Source organism: Myxine glutinosa, chromosome 3, assembly GCF_964187855.1.
Source record: "Myxine glutinosa chromosome 3, kmMyxGlut1.1, whole genome shotgun sequence".
NCBI lineage: Eukaryota > Metazoa > Chordata > Myxini > Myxiniformes > Myxinidae > Myxine > Myxine glutinosa.
This window is the reverse complement of record NC_136263.1, coordinates 50,049,317-50,070,252: the sequence shown is the minus strand read 5'-3', so window position 1 is coordinate 50,070,252 and position 20,936 is coordinate 50,049,317. Positions and strand designations below refer to the sequence as shown.

Here is a 20,936-nt window from a genome sequence, read left to right as displayed (position 1 = left end):
AGCGGTAGACAAGATGGAAGAGAGGGGGAAGGACACAAACACAACATTTGAGAGCAGGGACATCGAGAGATCTGTGGGAGGGAGAGGGCTTTGGGGTGGGGGGCATGGGAAGGGGGGGTGGGAGAGGTATAAAACATATGGACACTGCAAGGGCTTCTAGGAAAGAAGTTGGAATTTCAAAAAAAGTGCATCTGGGGTGAATTAGCGGGGGTAGAAAAGATCAAGGTTTTGGATGAGGGAAGATAAGAGATGGTGGTGAACAGCTGTTTTAAAGACCTGGAGGGCGGAGTAGGGTTGAAGGGAGTGTGGGAGTTTGTTCCAGAGGCGGGAGAAAAGAGGAATGAAAGAGTGAAGGTGAGCAGAGAGCCTAGATTTCGGCAGTTTAACCATAAGAGGGTTACTGGCAGATCTTGTGTGACCTGTAGGAATATTTGGGGGACAGAGCACAGATAGAGCTGGGGGAGCAAGGCCGGAGAGGAGTCTGTAGAAGATAGAAAGACCACCTACCTGCCTGCAGTGAGTGAGTGAAAGGCCCTCGGAGATAGCTTCATCGCGGGAGATTCCAATGATTCGGAAAGCTTTGGTTTCAACAGCGTGAAGACGAGCTAGGTGTGAGGCAGGAGCACCAGCCCAGATGGGGGAACAGTATTCCATTGAGCTGTGGATGAAAGCCTTGTATGTGGTGAGGAGCTCAGGTGTGCCAAGGAAGGACTTCGCACGATGGAGGATGCCCAGTCGGCGACTGGCTTTTGAGGCCAGCTTGGAAATGTGGTTTTCCCCGGAAAGATCCTGGCAGATAGTGAGACCCAAAAGCTTGAGCGACAGAACTTCTTGGAGAGGATTGTTGAGAAAGTAGATGGGAGGGTTGTCCAGTCGGTCTTTTCGGAGAGAAATAGTAAGAGTGTGATATTTGTTAGGATTGAAAGACATGTTCCTTTCATTCCTTTGTCCCTCTCTCGTTCCGCTTTTGGAGCACCTTTCATGACTCCACTACTCGTACCCTTCCTTTAGTCTTTTAATGTGTCCACACACGGGCATCTCGTGTCAAATCTTCGGTCCATCTCTCATTCCATCATTTCGGTCCATCTTCCTCACGACTTCTGACCTCCCACTCCAACGTTACTCTTTCAATAACCCATTGTTCTTCGCTCATTCGTAAACCTGGCTCTGTGGTGTATAAAACAGCCATCCATCCATCTCTCAGAATATAAGCCTTTTGTGGGAATATCCAGGGAGAGATGCAATGTTTAGCGGTGCTAATGCAGTCGGACTTCGCCTATGTCCATAGAATAAAAATAAGTTGCAATAAATCTGTGAATTAGCATTGTTGTCCTTTTTTGTGCATTGCTTGTGATTCCATTATTCCAACTATTCCTTGTAGTTGCTGGAGAAGGTGATTCAGCACTCTATTTACTCCTGGTACAGGTAAGGGATTGCTGCGTGCGCCTATGTATGGAGAATGAACAGTGAGAGGAAGTGAACAGTCGAGGTTTCAAATAGGATGGAGTTAAGAGAGACGACCGGGATAATGTAATGCTTTCAGTGCAGCGTTGACACGGATGTGCTGTGGCCCATGACCGTGCAGAGAAATATCCAATGATGAAGAGATGGTGTCCGAGCTAAGACATGCCATGCGATTTGCTGCCTCTGTCCTGCTGCGCAAAGTGAAAAAGGTGTGACGTTGCATCATCATTCTCCCTTTTGTTTATTCGATGAACAATTGTCGTTAACATTGCATCAGAGCACCATCGTGTTCATGGTCAGAATTGCTTCCAAAAAACAGGTTTTGATTGACTTTATTAATTGTTCGACCTGTTCCCCTCTTAAACTTCTTTCTTTGTTACTTCTTATTTTTCTCTAATCCTGCTGTTCCTTGCAATGCTTTAAGAAGGTGGCTTGCTGAAAATTTGATGTCTATCCACCGACCTACGCATGATTATGTGCACGTCTTCTGTTCTTTACCACCCTATCCAAACATTCTACTCTGACTTTCAGCCTTCACCTGACCCTGACCTTTAATGACTGCAAAGGGAGGGGTGAGAGTGAGGGGGGAGTTGTATCGCTGAATATCTGGCTAACCTAATTTCTTCACATTGGGCAGTAAGCTGCAAGATTCTGTTTGAAACTTGGTGCATGCATGCAGGTTGACCTCTCCTCGTTTGTTATGGACAAGCTGCTGAAGAGTGTAATGAAGCACATAGAGTTTGTATCCAAGGCCTGCCATAAAGGTATGTGGAAGTTGAGGGTGTGAACATTTCCACACATTGAAATGTTTACTTAAGAGTGGTAGCAGGAGAATTTGAAAAGACTTGACAAATATGAAAGCGCAATAAATTATATTATTTACCAATGTTTAGTTGAGCATCATCAATGTATTGACAATACCAAAAATATAGGACCCAAATTGTAACCAAAGAAATATTGGGACTTCCCCTCTCCTTTGCCCTTCCCACCCACACTCTCCTCCCCTACAGACATGTGTATCCACTAAAAGACCTCACTCCTCCTCTCTAATTGTTTGAAGTCAATGTAGGTGGCTTTTTAGCTCTGATTATAAAGTAAAGTTCAGGCTAGTTCAATGAACCAATCAGCCAGTTTGCTCTCATGGAAATGTACCCTTTGATTCCCCTCCACTTTCCATTGTTTCTTTTGGATTCCTTTGTTGCATGTATGCATGTGTTTCAGCACGCAATGTGGAGATGCTGCAGCAGCACACCTTGGACTGCTATGGAGGGCAGCTCCATGTTTCTTTGCATAGCCGCAGGAATGAACTGCGATACTTGCGCAGTGTGGTTGAACATCTCCTTCCTACTCTGCTTCCACCTGCAGCTGCCAACTGCAAGTGAGGCCATTGCATGGTGGTGCCTTTACTGATTTCTGAATAACTCTCCCAGTTTGGTGCTCTACTCACCATTCTGTTTAATGCGCCTTGTGGGTAATCCTTTGTTGGATTATAATTGGTGATTAGTTTCCTGAACTCTTATTCCTCTTAAACGAGATATATTTTACTCCTGTGCAGCTCCATCTCATGGCTATCCCGTGAGGTCCTGACTGGTTCACTGCTTCTCCCTTCTATGGACCGGCTTGCTGATCCAGTGAGTATGAATAGTCTGTGGGCTCATGTAAAAAAAGCAAAATTTTGGGTAGATTCTTGGCATTCATGTTTAAACACATCTAGAAACATCACTGATGAAGAAAAAAATGGGTGATAATTTTTTCATTAACATTTAGGGCCGTTAGTTTTAGGGCCATTTAGGGCCATTTTTATGAACATTTAATCCGTAACGTTGACACTCCTGATTCATACATGTTGTACCTTTAAAAAATTTTTATCCATCTTCAAGTTCTGTAACCGACCAAATAAATTTCTATTGAATTACTTGTTCTACATTATTTCTAGTAAATGTTTTGGAGGATTGGTGAAGAGTATTCGAATCATAAATATGTTATTATTGGAATCCTCATATGCCAAAACATATGGTTAGACACCAAAAACATCTTCCTATGTCCATTGGTTCAAAAGTTATGGCATTTTACATTAAAAAAAGTCTGAAATTTGGTGGTCATCTTTTATTTTTGCTAATTTAGAGTATTTCTAGTGCTCTCATTTTGTTTCCAATGAATTGTTGACCCCTATATATGAGCTTAGATAAAATGGAATAAATATTGTATGACATTTGAATGAATAGTATAGTTAATTGGCAAATATTTTTAAAGAAATTGAGCTTCGGTGGCGGCCATTTTGAAATTCAAAATGGAGGCCCTAAATGTTAATGGAAAAACTGGCATCCTTTTTTTTCTTATTCAGTGAAGTTTCTAGATGTGTTTAGACATGAGTGCCAAGAATCTACCCCAAAAAAATGATAAACCTGGAAAATGTTACATAAGCTAGAAGACTAGAAGCTGGTGATGTCAGAACTTCTAGTTTTGTGCTATTCCATTGATTGACTAAAGCACTTGACATAGTGCAACAGCATCCCTTGTACTTTGAAGGGTCTTCAAATAGATGGGTGTTTGTTCACTGCATCTCTTGCATTGTCATTCAATATAACCTGTTGAACTAACTTAGGATCATTATAATGATTGATAGACCACATGTTTAATCGTTGGATCTTAACCAGAAACTAGTTATGTCTCACCGAAGAAGTCGTCCGTCTGGCTTTCCGTCCGTCCGTCAATGATTGAGAAACGATGCCGTAATAACTTGAGAACGGCTGAAGGGATCTAAGTCAAACCTGGTACAGGTATGGATAATAATGTAAAGATTAAGTTATTAGATTTTTGGGTCGAGAGGTCAAAGGTCAGAGGTCATGTTAAGTAAAAAATATTTAGTTACCTTGATAACGGCTAAAGGGAACCAAGTCAAACTTAGTACAAGTATGTATAATAATAAAAAGATAAATTGATTACATTATGGGGTCAAGAGGTCAAAGGTCAGAGGTCCCATTTGGTAATCATTTTGAACCAGTGATGGGATTTTGACCAAATTGGTACAAGTATATATATATATATATGATGAAAAGTTGAACTGATGAGATTTCTACATCAAAGGTCAGAGGTCATGTCAGGTAAAAATGTGATACTTGAGAACAGCTTAAGGGATTTAAATTAAACTTAGTACATGTATGTATGATTATGTAATAATGTGGGCAGATTAATATCATTTGATATCACGACTTCGAAGAGTGCTGTTCTGGTTTTCACTTTCCTTCCAACTAATCACTTTTGCTCAAAGTGCCTTCTTTTCATCACTAACCTACTCTTCTTTCCTTTTCAGGATTTTGTGAACTTCCTGGTGCTATTGTATCTTGATGGATCTCCTGTAAGTTTGTTGATGTAGAGTACGTTCGGTTTCAATTTGTGCCTTGATAAACACCATGCGTTTGTTTCCTGGCTTCATGCTTTTATTTATTTTGTTTTGAGAGATTACATCACTTGTATAATTGCACAGACAATTTTCAAAAAGTAAATTCACTTAATGTGATTAAGAACAAATTGTTGAGGTAAATTTTTTACATTTACTATTGTGAATAAAACAAAGGTAAATATAGTAGGATGGCCACAAAGACAAACTAGAGGGTTCATTGAACAACTCTCCTGACACAGACTTGAGAAAAAGGAAAATGGAAGGGTATTTTAAACTCTTGCTTTGCGTTTCAAAGTACAATCTATATTTCCTACGAGCCGCAATTTTGTCTGGATCTTGATATTCCCCAACACGGAGAGCACAAGAGGCAAATTTGATTGGTCGAGATAGTGTAAAATACTTTGTCCAAATAATGCAAAACTGGAGATTTTTGGAAGTAACAAGAAGGCAATTTGTGGTGTACAGTGTTCAAGTATGAAATTCAATTGAAATAGAATAGATTTTAAAGGCTGTAGGGAAAAAAATTTTCGAGAGTTTACTGCCGTTGATGCAGTGTCTATTACATCACCTAATTTAACACGTTAAATTAGTTCTCTGTGCCTGTTGTTTTTGGCCTTTATGACATTCATAAAAGCAGTAAGTTTCCTTTTTGTAATGATTTTCAATTTGTTTAACTACCAGACAAACAGACTGAAATTATTTTACCCTGCCCTTTGCACATGTATGCTGGCATTCTATATAATTTGCCAAATTCAGAGCCAAAGTACTGCTAAAACTGCAGGTTCGTTTTCCAATTTGTGTTCTACGGTGTTCAAAATAAAAAAAATTAATTGAAATAAAGTTTCTCCTCGATCATAGAGTGACGTTTATAGACAGACATACAGACATACAGACAGACAAAGTGAAGCAATTGCATAAACTCCATTTTCCCTTTGTGCTTATGGGGTAAAAAGTTTTAAAACAACCTTGCAGGATGATGTTATTCATGGTTTTTCAGTTTATTTCATCTTATGTAGCCCATGCGTCACACCGTTGGAAGGCTGGTTTCAGGTGTCACCTGCTGGTGTGTTGGTGAACGTGGCTGGAGCGTTGCAGTTACAGTTTTGGCTTATTTAATTATCTTTATATTAAAGTGCAGCTTGCAAAAGTAGTGTGTTGCGGCAGTTTATGATGAGACATTTGTGCCATGCATGCAATTAACAACTGCAGTAGATGCAATGATTTTTGTAGTTGGTGACTGATGAGTCTGCTTTGGCCAACATTGTTATCAGTCTACTAATTACCCTCGCCAGAGGAGAGGGAATTGCATTTGAGTCTGTTTGTTTGTTTGTTTGTCTGCATCGAATAAATATGATTACCTCCACCACCAAAGGTGGATGGAGGTTATGTTTTCGCACCTGTCTGTCTGTTTGTTTGTCTGTCCGTTTGTGAACAAAATATCTCAAAAAGTTGTGGAAGGATTCGGACAATTTTGGTGAAGATTCGGATCCGGATCCAACTAGTAGAATTTTAAAGTGATTCTTCACTATTGAGTATCAAATGCATTTATGACTGCATCACCAGTCATAAAATGTCTGTTGTCTTCACCATTGAGTGATATGTCCAACCAGGCGGAGGTATGCTCTCCACTGAGTGCGGTTCTAGTTTTCTCTGCAACCGTTGGCCCAATTGACAGGAAATTTTCACCATAGGTGCACCTCCACCTGCAGAATTTGTAATGATAATTATGACATCATAGGTCACGTGGTATGGGCGCCATCTTGGAAAAACCGAAAAACTTTGCACCTTTATCTCCAAAATTGAAACATGGCTCATTGTAAATAACAATGAGAAAGAACCTCCATGGGGAATACCATGTTAATGATGTCATAATTCGACAAGTACAAAACTTCATCCGATCAAGATGTAATTTGTTGAGCGTCATCTAGGGATAAATTGGTGGAGAAAAAAAAAAATGACGTCATCGGTCATGTGGTTCGGCTGGCAGATTTGTTTTAACACAAAAGCCAAAGCTTTCAGAATCATTGTTATCTCCTGCGATGAAGCTTATTCTGAGGGCCGATCGATAAAATGTTCCTAGACATGTACTCAATGGCGTTCATGTCAGGAAGTCACAACTAGCTCGGCTTCATGCTGTTGAATCCAAAGATTTCAGAATCATTGGAATCTCCCGTGATGAAGCTAACTCCGAGGGCCTTTCACTCACTCACCGCAGGCAGGTTGGTGGTCTTTCTGTCTTCTACCGACTGCTCTCCGGCCTAGCTCCCCCAGCTCTGTCTGTGCTCTGTCCCCCAAATATTCCTGCAGGACGCACAAGATCTGCCAGCAACCCTCTTCTGGTGAAACTACCAAAATCAAGACTCTCCGCTCACCTTCACTCTTTCATTCCTCTTTTTCCCCGCCTCTGGAACAAACTTCCACACTCTCTTCAATCCCTTTAGTCCCTGACATGAACGCCATTGAGTACTTTAGTTACTTTAGTTGTAAGCAGAATCATTATTGTACAATGTTTTCTGATTGGAAAAGTGAAGATGGTGTTTTTCGTGAAGAGAATGTGAGTTATCGCCGGCATTCTGACTGAATTATTTTCTCAGGATAGGGAAAAGTGTAACTCCTGCAGAGGCAAGGTTGGACCACCTCTTGGCTTGGTTGCTTACAAACCAAGGCAATGATGATCCATTTGGTGTAATCTTTTGTTATGTAATGTTACTTTAGGAGTGGAGGGATATAGTTAGGTCAATATATTGTGCTTTAATCTGTATAATATTACATACTATGATTCATTCATATCATACATGATTAATTAAATCTTGTAACAAGTTGCATGTGTATATACAGACTTGGTATTTAATATGGAATATTTTTTTTTTTCTTGACTTGGGTTTACTTTCTGAACTCAGTATATCAATCTGGTGAGTTTCTTTTACCCTTCGGTGATGTCTTTGTTGAAAGAACCATGTCACTGATTGTCTTTCGCAGTAAGAAGTCAATAACAGGATTATATCACAGGTGGCGTGACAAAATGTAAGGACAGGTACATTTGACGATTGGCTTCACAATCGGGTATATAAGGGTTGTTGCATTCTGTATTAGTGGAAAACAACTGCTGCACGTCCACAAAAGTTATTGCCGCTTCCTATGGAGATGGTCCGTCAACTTGACAATGCTGTTTGTCATGCAGTGGTGGCTTTACTAAATTCTGGCATGAAACAGCGTGCTATTGCTCGGCAGTATGGCATCACTCAAGGTCAGGTGTCAAAGATCCTGAAACGAAATGCTCAGAAGGGTGTCCCTACTCCAATACCGAGGCCAGGACGTCCCCACAGAACCACAAGGAGGGATGATCGCCAGCTGCACCGGTTAGTCTGCAATGGCCGTACCAAGTCAGCTAATCGGCTTAGAGCTGAGTGGCAGCAACTGACAAATATGCCTGTATCCAGAAGGCTAGTCAACCAACGACTGGTTCAAGCAGGCTATCGTGCCAGGCGTCCCCTGAGAAAGCCATGCCTGACCAGACAACACAGCCAGTGCCGATTGCAGTGGGCCAGAGAGCACCGTCAATGGCAGCCAGGACACTGGAATCACGTGACCTTCAGTGACGAGTCTAGATTTCTGATCTGTCGTCAAGATGGCTGCATCCGAGTGCGCAGACAAGTGCATGAAGCCCACAACGAAGATTGTATAGTGCCAAGAGTCCAACCTGGAGGTGGTGGGGTGACCGTTTGGGCTGCTTTTCATGCAGGGGGAAAAACTGACCCGGTTGTTCTGAATGGAAACCTGAACCAGTTCAAGTACAGGGTCATTCTGGAAGAAACATTCCTTCCATTTGCTCGTGCAGCCTTTCGAGGAAACTTTGTCTTCCAAGATGACAATGCACGGCCTCATTGTGCTCGCATGATCCAACACTTTCTTGCTGACCGTGGTGTAGAGCACATGGAGTGGCCTGCCATGTCCCCGAATATGAATCCGACAGAGAACGTGTGGGCAGAATTAACGCGTCAAATCGACAACTTGGACCAGATCTTGGAGACGGCGGCAGGGATTTTCGAAGCTCCACACGGTCTCCACGTTTTTCGAAGTTAAGTCTGTTCACAATTGTATTTTGTCGAAACTGTATTTATCTTTCGGTGTGTGAAGTTATTGTGTGCAACTTTGGTTGTTTCTCGGTGTTTATCTTTCATAAATTGATCGTCTGTTTGCCGTGTCGCGAGCAAGGCCTTGTACAGTGTGCACTGTACAACCTTGAGGCTTTGTTTTTCTCTCAGTGGTCCGTCGTTTGTGATCCAATAACTTTCGTTCTCTGTATTCCCAGGCTTTTCACCCATAGCCTACTTCCTTGTGTAAATCTCAACTCAAAAAAAAAAAAAAAAAAAAAAAAAAACATTTCTTTCTCTGTTCTCATTCGTTTATTCATTCTTATTCGTTCGTTCGTTCTTCGACCACGTGTTTCTCCCCCATTTCCCCAGATAGTTTTCACTCATTAACCTTCAATGTTTACACTTTCCCCTCAAGTTATGTATTCCGTCATATTTTATAACACCTTTTTCTTCTTCTTCTTTAAAAGGCTGCTTTCGACTTGCTCACCAAATCAATTCATCCCAAAAAAAAAATCCATCTCCTATAGTGCCTTTTTTCTACATTCCCTAAACTCTCCTGCACTCCATCCTCCATCCAGCGTCCTTAAACGTATTTTTAACTCGAAGGTCATAAGAAACTCATTTTGCAATAAATGTTCGTTTCCCATAAATCGTACACTTTCAAAAATCCAATCTCACCCCTCCCCTCCAAATCTTCCCCATAACCCCTCCCCTCCAAATCTTCCCCATCACCCCTCCCCTCCAAATCTTCCCCATCACCCATCCCTTTCAAATCTCCCCCCTTGCCCCCTCCCTCCTAAACTACCCCCTCACCCCTCCCCGCCAAGACGCCCCCTCGCCCCTCCCCTCCTAGACTCCTGCCTCACCCCTCCCCTCCAAATCTCCCCCATATCCCATCCCTTTCAAATCCCTCCCCTTGTCCCTTCCCTCCCAAACTCCCCCCTCACCCCTCCCCTTCAAATCTCCCCACCCTCATTGCTTCTCAATTTCCCCCCTCTCACTCCCCCTCCTCAAAGCGTCCTCCCCGCTTCTTCCCCCTTCAAACTCTCACCTCCATCTCCCCCAACCTTCTGCCTCGCTCTTCCCCCTCCTCAAATAACACCTCATTGTGGCTCACCCAATCACCATCAAACCTTTTGTCCGCCCCATCCTTCCCTTTCTCCGAGCTATTCTGAAATCTCTGACACACCTTCAACAGCTCTCCCTACCTCTTCCACCTCTTCCACATCTTACCCTACCCCTCCTCCCCCCTGTTCTGTATCTGATGCTCCCCCTTCCTCTTCATTAACGGTATGGACCTCAAACATCCGGGGCCTTCGTTCAAACTTAACTGATCTCTCCATACAGGTTGCTTCTGTCAAACCAGACGTGATCTGCTTAACAGAAACTTTCCTCCTTTATGATGTCTCTGATTCCATAGTATCTCTCCCGGGCTACTCCCTCCTCCGGTATGATAGACCTGAGCCTCGTCCTGGAGGCGGGGTTGCTATCTTTATCAAAAACTCTCTTCCTCACTCGCCCTGCACTGCACTCTCTCCACCTCACCCCCAGGAATACCTCTGGCTACGGCTTCCCCTTCGCTCCCACCTCTTGTTCATATGTGTGTTGTACCGTCCACCAAACAGTGATGACTCCATCTACATCTCGCTGTCTGATGATATGGACCAACTTCTATCTACTCATCCCAACTCTCTCTTCCTCATATGTGGTGATTTCAACTGTCATCATGCCAGTTGGCTGGGTGTGGGTACCTCTCTCACCAGCCATGGCTCCTCAGCAAAGGACTTCTGCGACTCACTGGGACTGACACAATCTGTCAATTTCCCGACCCGGATCTCAGTCAACGGAACATCTTCTCTTCTGGACTTGGTTATGACTAACTTCCCTGAAAATGTCTGCTGCTCTTCTTCTGCTCCGATCGGATCATCTGATCATGTCCTTGTTAAAGTGGACATCTCTCTGACCATCCTCAGGGAGCCTGCTCAGCGTCGACGAGTCTGGCATTTCACTCAGGCCAACTGGCACGGTCTTCAAGCAGCCATCAATCATCTGGACTGGTCTCCCATCTCTACCACCTCTGACATCAACTCATCCTGGGAATTCTTCCAAAGTAAATTGCTCTCTCTCATGCACAGATTTATCCCATCTCGTCTTCAGTTGTCATACCCTTCCTCCCGTCCATGGTACACGGAATCTTGTGGTGAGGCTGTTGCCCAGAAACAACTTGCCTTCGTCTCCTGGAAAGCAAATCCAACGGAAGGAAATCTCATTTCCTTTCACAAAGCCCGAAACAAGTGTGTGTCCACCCTCAGGAGAGCCAGGAAACAATATCTCTCCGTTCTCAAGACCGAACTCTCTTATCTGTCTCCCTCTTCCAAATCCTGGTGGCGTCTGGTCAAATCCGTTTCTGGTGTTTGTTCCCCCTCCATCCCCTCCCTTACCTCAAACGGCTACACAGCTGACTCCGCACGTGAAAAAGCTGAATGCCTCAACTCTGTGTTTGCCTCTAAATCTTGTGTCCCAAACCCATCCCTCTCTGTACCCACCATACCCAGTCGTACCCTGCTGCTCCTGGACTCCGTGTCCTTTCCTCCTGACAAGGTGGAAAAGTTTCTGTCAACCCTCGACTCTGATTCTGCAACTGGACCCGACGGCATCAGCCCACGGGTCCTAAAATCCTGCTCTGCTGCTCTATCTCACCCTCTCTCTGTTATCTTCACCCTCTCTTTTGCTCAAGGTCAACTGCCATCTGCTTGGAAATCAGCCAACATCACCGCTTTGCACAAAAAAGGTGCAAAAACAGATCCTAGCAACTACAGACCAATCAGCCTTCTCCCAATTATCAGCAAAGTCATGGAATCCATCATTGCTTCTGATATGAAATCTTTCCTCTTCTCCAATGGCTTGATCTCTGATCATCAATTTGGTTTCAGACCAGGTCACTCTACTCTGGACATGCTGCTTCTGCTGTCTCAACAATGGATGGAGGTCCTCAATGCCAAACAGGAAATTAGAGCTGTCTCCCTCGACATATCACGTGCCTTCGACACGGTCTGGCACCCCGCTCTGCTCACCAAACTCTCCTCCTTTGGTATCCATGGAAATCTCCACGCATGGCTGGCGGACTTCCTCTCTAGTCGTCGTCAACGTGTGGCCCTGAATGGGTTTCTCTCATCTCCTCTTCCTGTTCAGGCTGGAGTTCCCCAAGGCAGTGTTCTGGGCTCCGTGCTTTTTCTGGTCTTCATCAATGATCTCTCTGACTCTCTCGAAAATCCTCTCTATCTCTTTGCTGATGACTCCACTCTCTGCCGCTCCATTCCTCTTCCCTCAGATCGGCAGTCTGCTGCCTCCTCACTCTCTGAAGACCTGGACAAAATCACAGACTGGTCAAACAAGTGGAACATGTCTTTCAATCCTGACAAATCTCACACTCTTACTATGTCTCTCCGAAAAGATCGACTGGACAACCCTCCCATCTACTTTCTCAACAATCCTCTCCAAGAAGTTCTGTCGCTCAAGATTTTGGGTCTCACTATCTGCCATGATCTTTCTTGGGAAAACCACATTTCCAAGCTGGCCTCCAAAGCCAGTCGCCGACTGGGCATCCTCCGTCGTGCGAAGTCCTTCCTCGGCACACCTGAGCTCCTCACCACATACAAGGCTTTCATCCGCAGCTCAATGGAATACTGTTCTCCCCTATGGGCCGGTGCTCCTGCCTCACACCTAGCTCGGCTTCACGCTGTTGAAACCAAAGCTTTCAGAATTATTGGAATCTCCCGCGATGAAGCTATCTCTGAGGGCCTTTCACTCACTCACCGCAGGCAGGTAGGTGGTCTTTCTGTCTTCTACCGACTCCTCTCCGGCCTTGCACCCCCAGCTCTCTCTGTGCTCTGTCCCCCAAATATTCCTACAGGTCGCACAAGATCTGCCAGCAACCCTCTGATGGTTAAACTGCCGAAATCTCGGCTCTCCGCTCACCTTCACTCTTTCATTCCTCTTTTCTCCCGCCTCTGGAACAAACTACCTCACTCCCTTCAATCCCACTCCTCCCTCCAGGTCTTTAAAACAGCTGTTCACCACCATCTCTTATCTTCCCCCATCCAAAACCTTGATCTTTTCTACCCCCGCTAATTCACCCCAGATCCACCTTGTTTGAAATTCCAACTTCTTTCCTGGAAGTCCTGGCAGTGTCCATATGTTTTATACCTCTCCCACTGCCCCCTTCCCACGCCCCCCCCCCCCCCCAAAGCCCTCGCCCTCTCTCAGATCTCTCGATGTCTCCATGTCTCTCGGTCCCTGCTCTCAAATGTTGTGTTTGTGTCCTTCCCCCTCTCTCCCCATCTTGTCTACCGCTCCCTATGTTATATGTTTTATGTGTCGGTTTGTCTTTCTGTGTGATTAATGTTCGCTCTTTCACGAGCCTCGATCTTGTATACAAAAAAAAAAAAAAAATAAAAAAAAAAAAAAAAAATAAAAAAAATAAAAAAAAAAATAAAAAATAAAAAATAAAAAAAAAAGATGCCTACCTCTGTGCGTGAATTGCAGCAGACTATTGTCACTGCATGGCAAGCGATTCCTGTCCAAACCTTGGCAAATCTCATGAACAGCATGCCTCAACGTGTTCGTGCTCTCCTGAATGCTCGTGGGGGTTACACGAAGTACTGAACTGTAATTTTACTGTCCGTAATCCCAGTCATAATTTAGCTTTTGTTTTTGTTGAAATTTTTTTTGGCTAATGTGTAAAATAAAGAGATACTTCTGAAAAACGTACAGAAGTTTAACACAGTACTGTCCGTGAATTGAGTGCGATATCGGTTTTCATCACTTTCAAGGATCAATTTATTTGCTTCGAAATGTCAAATGTGGTTTTTGTTTCTTTTAAAGGTCACATTAACAAAATCTAGAATAATTTCAACATAATTCCAATGAACCTTTGGTTCTAAGTCATCTTGAAAAGTAAGTTCACCCCCACAAAAAAAATATTCCATATTAAATGCCAAGTCTGTATATCTTGGGTAAAATGCCAGCGGCATAGTAAAGGCCCCTTTATATAAGGGTATGTGCCATGTGGCTCTAGAAAAGTTCATATATAAAGGGGCACCCTACATCTGGCAAATAAAATGCATTTACTTCTTCCTGCAGCTGTATGAATCAAATTGGCACCCCTTTATATGAACTTTTCTAGAGCATTAACTGGTTCCTCCTCAGAACACAAGGGTAGTCCAGCATGCACATGAGATTTTTTGCATGCCCCTTATTTTGTATTGTTTGGCATTTTCTAAAAGCTATGGAATGTCACTTATTTTCTATACTTTGCCACATGGCACATACCCTCATATAAAGGGGCCTTTTCTATGCCCCTGGCATTTTACCCAATAATGTCCCTTCTTTTCTATAGTTTACCACATGGCACATACCATGTAAAGGGGCCTATTCTATGTCCGTTGCATTTTTCACAAGATACATTTTAAATACGAACAAAATGCATTTGTTCATCATACCAGATTTCATTTAAGGCAATATAAAAGACTTGAAAAAGTAAGAAGAATAAAATTTCTCAACCCAGATGGGACTCAAACCTGCACTCACCAGCTTGGGAGTCTGATTCCTTATCCATTAGGCCATTAAACCAGCACATTCGATTTGGGTAATAATATTTTGAAGAGTTATAAAGTGTGTGTGTATATACATATACATATATGTACATGTACCCGGTGTGTACCCCAATTTAGAATAGGTACACCGTATCCCTGCATGTGTCGTAATAGGCGACTAAAAGGGTTGGCGTCAGGAAGGGCATCCGGCCAGAAAAACATTGCCTCAAAAAGAGAACCATGACAATTACAACTACATATGGGCAGGGTACAGCCCGAAGTACCCCGTGGGGGACCCCACTCCCTCTCGTCAAAACTCAAGGTGGGGAACCCGATCGAAGCAAGGGTGGAAATCACTCCATTTATGACGACGAAACGTCTGATGCCCGAAGTGGAGATCGGTTTCTGAGGTTTGGGACATGGAATGTAGGGACAATGACAGGGAGATCAGGAGAAGTGGTGGAAGTATTGGTCAGAAGAAGAGTGGACATATATTGTGTGCAAGAGACGAGATGGAAGGGAAGTGGTGTGAGAATGGTGAAGGGTAGGCAGGGACAGAAATACAAGTTTGTGTGGCAAGGGTGCCCAGAGGGCATGAATGGTGTTGATGTCCTGTTTTCTGAGGAGTTTGTAGACAGTGTGGTGAGTGTGACTAGAGTGAGTGATAGGTTGATGATGGTGAAAATGATGATTGGAAAGCTCTTGGTGAACGTCATCTCGGGATATGCTCCGCAGGTTGGTCGGAGCGATGAAGAGAAGGACAAGTTCTGGTGCGCAATAGAGAAGCTGATGGAAAATGCGAAAGATGAGGAAGTTGTTGTGGTAGGAGGAGACCTAAATGGACATGTGGGAAGGAGTATGGACGGTTTTGAGTGAGTTCATGGGGGTTACGGATATGGTGTGAGAAATGGAGAAGGTGAAAGGATTTTGGAGTTTGCTGATGGAGCTGATTTGTTGATTTGTCATATTCAGTTCCAGAAAGATGATAATAAGCTTGTTACATACACGTCAGGTGGGTCGACGACAACCGTTGACTACCTGATGGTGCGTCGGCGAAATAGGGGGCACCTCCGGGACACAAAGGTGATCCCGGGGGAGGAGGCTGTTTCTCAGCACCACTTGGTTGTCTGCGACATAAGGGTGAAAGGTGCGAGGAGAGCTCGGCGGGTGAAGTACCAACCGAGAATGAAGGTGTGGAGGTTGAAAGAGGTGACAGTAAGGGAGGCATTAAAAGAGAGGCTGAGTAGGGTAGAGGATGATGTGATTGAGCATGAAAGTGGTTGGATGTCAATGAAAGATAGTCTGTTGGGAGCCATTGGTGAGGTATGTGGATGGACAAAAGGACCACCGAGGCACTCGGAAACATGGTGTTGGGATGATGAAGTTGGAAAGAGGATTGATGAGAAGAGGTAGAAGTTCAAGGAGTGGCAGAAGGCGAAGGGTACGGGGGCAGAAAAAGCAGAGCATGAAAGTTATAAGGCAGCCAAGAAGGCTGCAAAGGAAGAGGTAGCAAAGGCGCAGGAGGCATGTAGGAAAATTTTCGGAGAACGTTTGGATGCGGAAGAGGGTCAGAGAGCGGTATTCAGGATTGCAAAGCAGATAGCGAAAGAGAGGTGTGATGTGATGGGGGTGAGTTGCTAAAGGATGAAGTGGGACAAATCGTTGTGGACCCAGATGGAATTAAAGGAAGATGGAAGAGATATATGGAAATGCTGTTGAATGCAGAGAATGAATGGGATAGCGACATAGAGAGTAACCCAGTTTTAGGACCGGCAGAGAAGATAACTGAGAAGGAAGTTGAGGAAGCGATAAAAGCAATGAAGAATAGAAAAGCGGGAGGGCCGACGGGAGTTGTGGGAGATATGTTGAAGGCAGCAGGAAGTTGGGGTGTGAAGAGATTGACAGAGATCTGTAATCTGGTGGTGAAAGAAGGCCGCATTCCAGTGGATTGGGATCTGAGTACCCTCGTCCCTCTACACAAGGGGAAAGGTGACCCTCTGGACGGTGGCTCGTATCGAGCGATAAAGTTATTGGAGCATGGAATGAAGGTATTGGAAAGGGTGTTGGAGAGGAGGATAAGGAAAAAAGTGAAGATTGACTAAATGCAGTTTGGATTTATGCCAGGAAGAGGAACGACAGACGCGCTTTTTGTTGTCAGGCAGTTGTAGGAGAAGTACATGGAGAAGAAGAAGAAGTTGTTTCTTGGGTTTGTTGATCTGGAGAAAGCATTTGATAGGGTTCCACGTGAAGTAGTGACATGGGCATTGAGGAAGTTAGGAGTGGAGGAATGGTTGATCAGAGTAGTGATGGCAATGTACAAAAGAGCGCGCACAGCTGTAAGGGCGAAGGACGGGAACAGTGGTGAGTTTGAGGTGAAGGTGGGAGTGCATCATGGGTCGGTACTAAGTCCACTACTATTTTTAGCTGTGATGGAGGTGCTGGCTCAGAACGTAAAGGAGGGTTTACCGTGGGAGTTGTCTGTGCAGATGATCTGGTGTTGTTTGCGGAAAGTATGGATGGACTGAAGGAAAAGATGAACAAGTGGAAGGAATGTATGGAGACAAAAGGTCTGAAGCTGAATATCGGAAAGACGAAGGTAATGGCAAGTGGTAAAGCATGTGGTGAGGTGGAAAGAACTGGGAAGTGGCCATGTGCTGTGTGCAGGAAGGGTGTCGGACTGTCGGAGTGAACTCCATTCAATGTACAATGTGTGCTGAGTGGGTTCATCAAAAATGTAGTGGTCTGAGAGGGTCATTAACCAGTGTGGCAGCTACATTCAAATGTAAGGTGTACATAGAGGGAGCTGCAGATGGAGGAAATGTTGAGTTGGATCTTGGAGACGGCGTGAAGCTGGAAGGTGTGAAAATATTTTGCTACCTAAGAGACATGCTGAATGTAGAAGGTGGATCAGACTCGGCAACTGTTGCTCGAGTGAGATGTGCATGGAAGAAGTTTCGGGAACTGAGTGGCATGCTGACGAGGAGGGGAGTGTCGTTGAAGCTGAAGGGAAAGGTGTGTGCTGCATGTGTGAGAAGTGTTATGATTTATGGGAGCGAGACATGGGTAATGAACGTAGAGCAGCAACGAAGGCTGGAAAGGGTGGAAATGCAAATGGTTCGGTGGATGTGTGGAGTATCGTTGAGAGAGAGGAAGACAAATGATGAATTGCGAAAGATAATGTTAATGGAGCCTGTGATTGATGCTGTGAAGAGAAACAGGTTGAGATGGTTTGGTCATGTGTTGAGGATGGATGAAAGTGACTGGTTGAGAAGAGTAATGGAAATGAATGTAGAAGGAAGTAGAGGACGGGGAAGACGGAGAAAGACTTGGCTAAAGATGGTGGAAGATGAAATGCGGGCAAGGGGGTTAACAAGTGGAGATGCAGAAAATAGGGCAAAATGGAGAAGATTGTCATGGGGACCGCAAGGCTAACCCGCGCTCTGGCAGGGAAAATGGCCTTAAAATGCATGTTGTTGTTTACATATATAGCAGATATACACATATATAGCAGATATACACACACACAAGCAGATATATATATATATATATATATATATATATATATATATATATATATATCTATATATATATATATATATATATATGTATACTGTATATTTTTTAATATATATTTATTTATGTGTATATATTTATATATATTTAATTTTAAAGCAAAAACTATGGCACTTTGGAGGAATTTGTTTCAAAAGCCACTAACGACCTATTGGCCGATGTATATTACAAGTTTCAGCTCGCTTCAATGTATAGCCCTTGAGATATTGGCGCCAACACATTTTGGGCAGATATATGGCCGGACAGACACCAACGTGATTTCTAGGGTTTTCTAAATAAAACTCAAGAATGTGGAAACGGATGTTGCTGAAATTTGGAACACTAGGGCGTGCCCGTACGTGGGTGCAAAAAAACATGCGTGCAAACAACAACAACAAAAAAAAACTTTGAAACCACGTGGCAGTAACGACCACAGAACCCCCCCCCCTCTATTTACATGAAATGGTTTGGTCCATTCGCAAAGCCAAAGCGAACGGCTTGCGAGTACGGTAGAACCCCCCCCCCCCCCTCTATTTACATGAAATGGTTTGGTCCATTCGCAAAGCCAAAGCGAACGGCGAACGGCTAAATCGCCATAGCTCGGTAACTACTTCTCCGATTAATATGAAACCTTGAAAAGGCACATCCTCAGGTCCCCAGCAATATACCTGGCAAGTTTCAAGTATATCGGACCCGTGGTTGTCGAGAAACAGCGGTCACAGACAAACACACAGACAAACACACAGACAAACACACAGACACACACACATACAGAGATTACTGGAATTATAGATAGATATTACCTCGATGTACAAAGCATTTACTTCTGAAATCTGCTGCCGATTTCATCCAATGGAAGCCGAGAAACGTATTTTTAGTCCCCATATTAAAGCTGCATACAGAGAAACGAACCCTTGTATAAAGGGACGGGTGCTTTGCGCCTCCCTTTGATTGAATGGATGTTCAAATGAATTAGTTTGAAGGGCCTTGATGTGATTCTGAAATGTCAGACATTGGGGCCTAATCTGCATGTCCTATTGATCTAATCTACATGAACACAATACTCTGTATTTTGGAACTGCTTGTAATGTTTGCTCAGCCCACTGTAACTCCTCCGAAGGTCAAACAGACCATTGTTAAACTCTTCAGAGGTAATTGAGTCAGTCATCTACATTTCTCTTTGGAATGTGCTTGGTCAACAGATGGGACATCTGACCCACAAAGGGGGTGGTGATAAGATCATAAGCTGTGTTACGTGTTCCTCCCCCAACCCCGGTTACGGTGCACCTCAGAGTCTCGAGAGGGAACGCGGCAGAAATATTCGTTATTTTGAGTGTTCTAATGAACCATGGTAGAACCACACCAATGCAATTGTAAAACAAAACAAGTAATTGTATTAAGAACTCTCACATACACAATAACAACACTATTAAAGAAGGTACAATGAAAATGTCACTTGCAACAAATGAATCATACATATGATGGTACCATCATTCCCCAATGCTCTCAAAGCAATAAACTCACAACACGCCAAACGTGAGTGGAATGTAACAAACCCCTAAAGTCCCTGCACTTATCCCCACATTGGTTGAAACCGTGCAGAACGACGAGAACAGGCAGGTATCGGCACGGCGGCAGATGAGGAGTTACGACGTGAGAGGACGATATGGGAATTGAGCCGATAGGTAAACCAAAGGCAATCAACACGATGAGGTTGATATGGAAATCCCAACGACAAAACCAGATGCACCGAGCAGACAGTCTCTTCGACGACAAAATGGTGTATAGGCCTGTAATGGAGGCGCTGGCTCCCTCCAACAATAGCTCACACTTGGTGATAAAACCTGAGACGCAGGTTTAATTGCAATCGCAATATAGGACGATGTCGCCGGCAATTCCTTTCCCGGGAAGCCTCCACTCATTCGCGACCAATATCAAAAAAGTCCGCTCGCAGCCTCGATGCGACTCACAGCTGTCTCCCCCTCTCCCTGCCAATCTCAATCTAGCTCCTGGCCGTCTCCTCTCTGCCAAGCTCCTCCTCCCCTCTTCCGGCCTCTTTGCCACGGCTTTTCTTTTTCCTCCAGAAACATTAATTTTTTTACCTTTTACTAAAGTCATCTCCATTTCACACAAAAATCTTAACAACAATATTAACTGAAACTAAAAAATCCTACAAGTATATAATAACAACCAAGGTGGAAGTGACGGATTCGTAACAGCTGTCCTGCGCTGATACTTGAGGATATGTAACCCCCCATCCAGGTTCTGTATAAATATGGTGAAGGGTTTTCTATCTTTTCCAGAGGTTGGTTTGATGTTATTCCAAGACAACGTCTCCGCACATGTGATGTGTTAAACGATCTTATATTTCATTGTTTTGTTTTGAGTTTAAGAAACGATTGAATTGCTCTAACACCCTCCAGGTCTTTAAAAGAGCTGTTCACCACCATCTCTTATCTTCCCCCAACCAAAACCTTGATCTTTTCTACCCCAAATCCACCTCTTTCAATCTCCAACTTCATTCCTGAAATTCTGAGTAGTGTTCATTTGCTTTATACCATGCACCCCTTCCCACCTCCCTCCAGCCCTCTCCCTTCCACAGATCTACCGACGTCCCTGCTCTCTACTGTTGTTGTGCTTGTCTGCTTTGCTCTCTCTCCCCCTCTTGTCTCCTGCTCCCTTTATTGTATGTTTTATGTGTCCGTGCATGTTTTCTTGTTTAATGTGTTAGCTCTTACACGAGCCTTGATTCTGTATACAAAAAAGCAAAGCCTTAAAAATCACTAAAAACACGTCCTGGCGAGGGTCTGCAATCTCTGATTGCTC

The 20,936-nt window shown here is 43.8% G+C and overlaps 1 protein-coding gene across 2 annotated transcripts in view; it reads left to right on the top strand.

The window, feature by feature from the left end:
* SNX14 (sorting nexin 14) overlaps positions 1-20,936 on the top strand; it is a 776,643-nt gene that overhangs the window by 10,867 nt on the left and 744,840 nt on the right. For both annotated transcript variants that reach the window (XM_078774041.1, XM_068110896.2), the window contains exons 5-10: positions 1,382-1,425; positions 1,586-1,673; positions 2,144-2,228; positions 2,686-2,842; positions 3,020-3,095; positions 4,778-4,822. In XM_078774041.1, the coding sequence (XP_078630167.1) occupies positions 1,382-1,425; positions 1,586-1,673; positions 2,144-2,228; positions 2,686-2,842; positions 3,020-3,095; positions 4,778-4,822 (495 nt within the window). The remainder of the gene's footprint in view (positions 1-1,381; positions 1,426-1,585; positions 1,674-2,143; positions 2,229-2,685; positions 2,843-3,019; positions 3,096-4,777; positions 4,823-20,936) is intronic.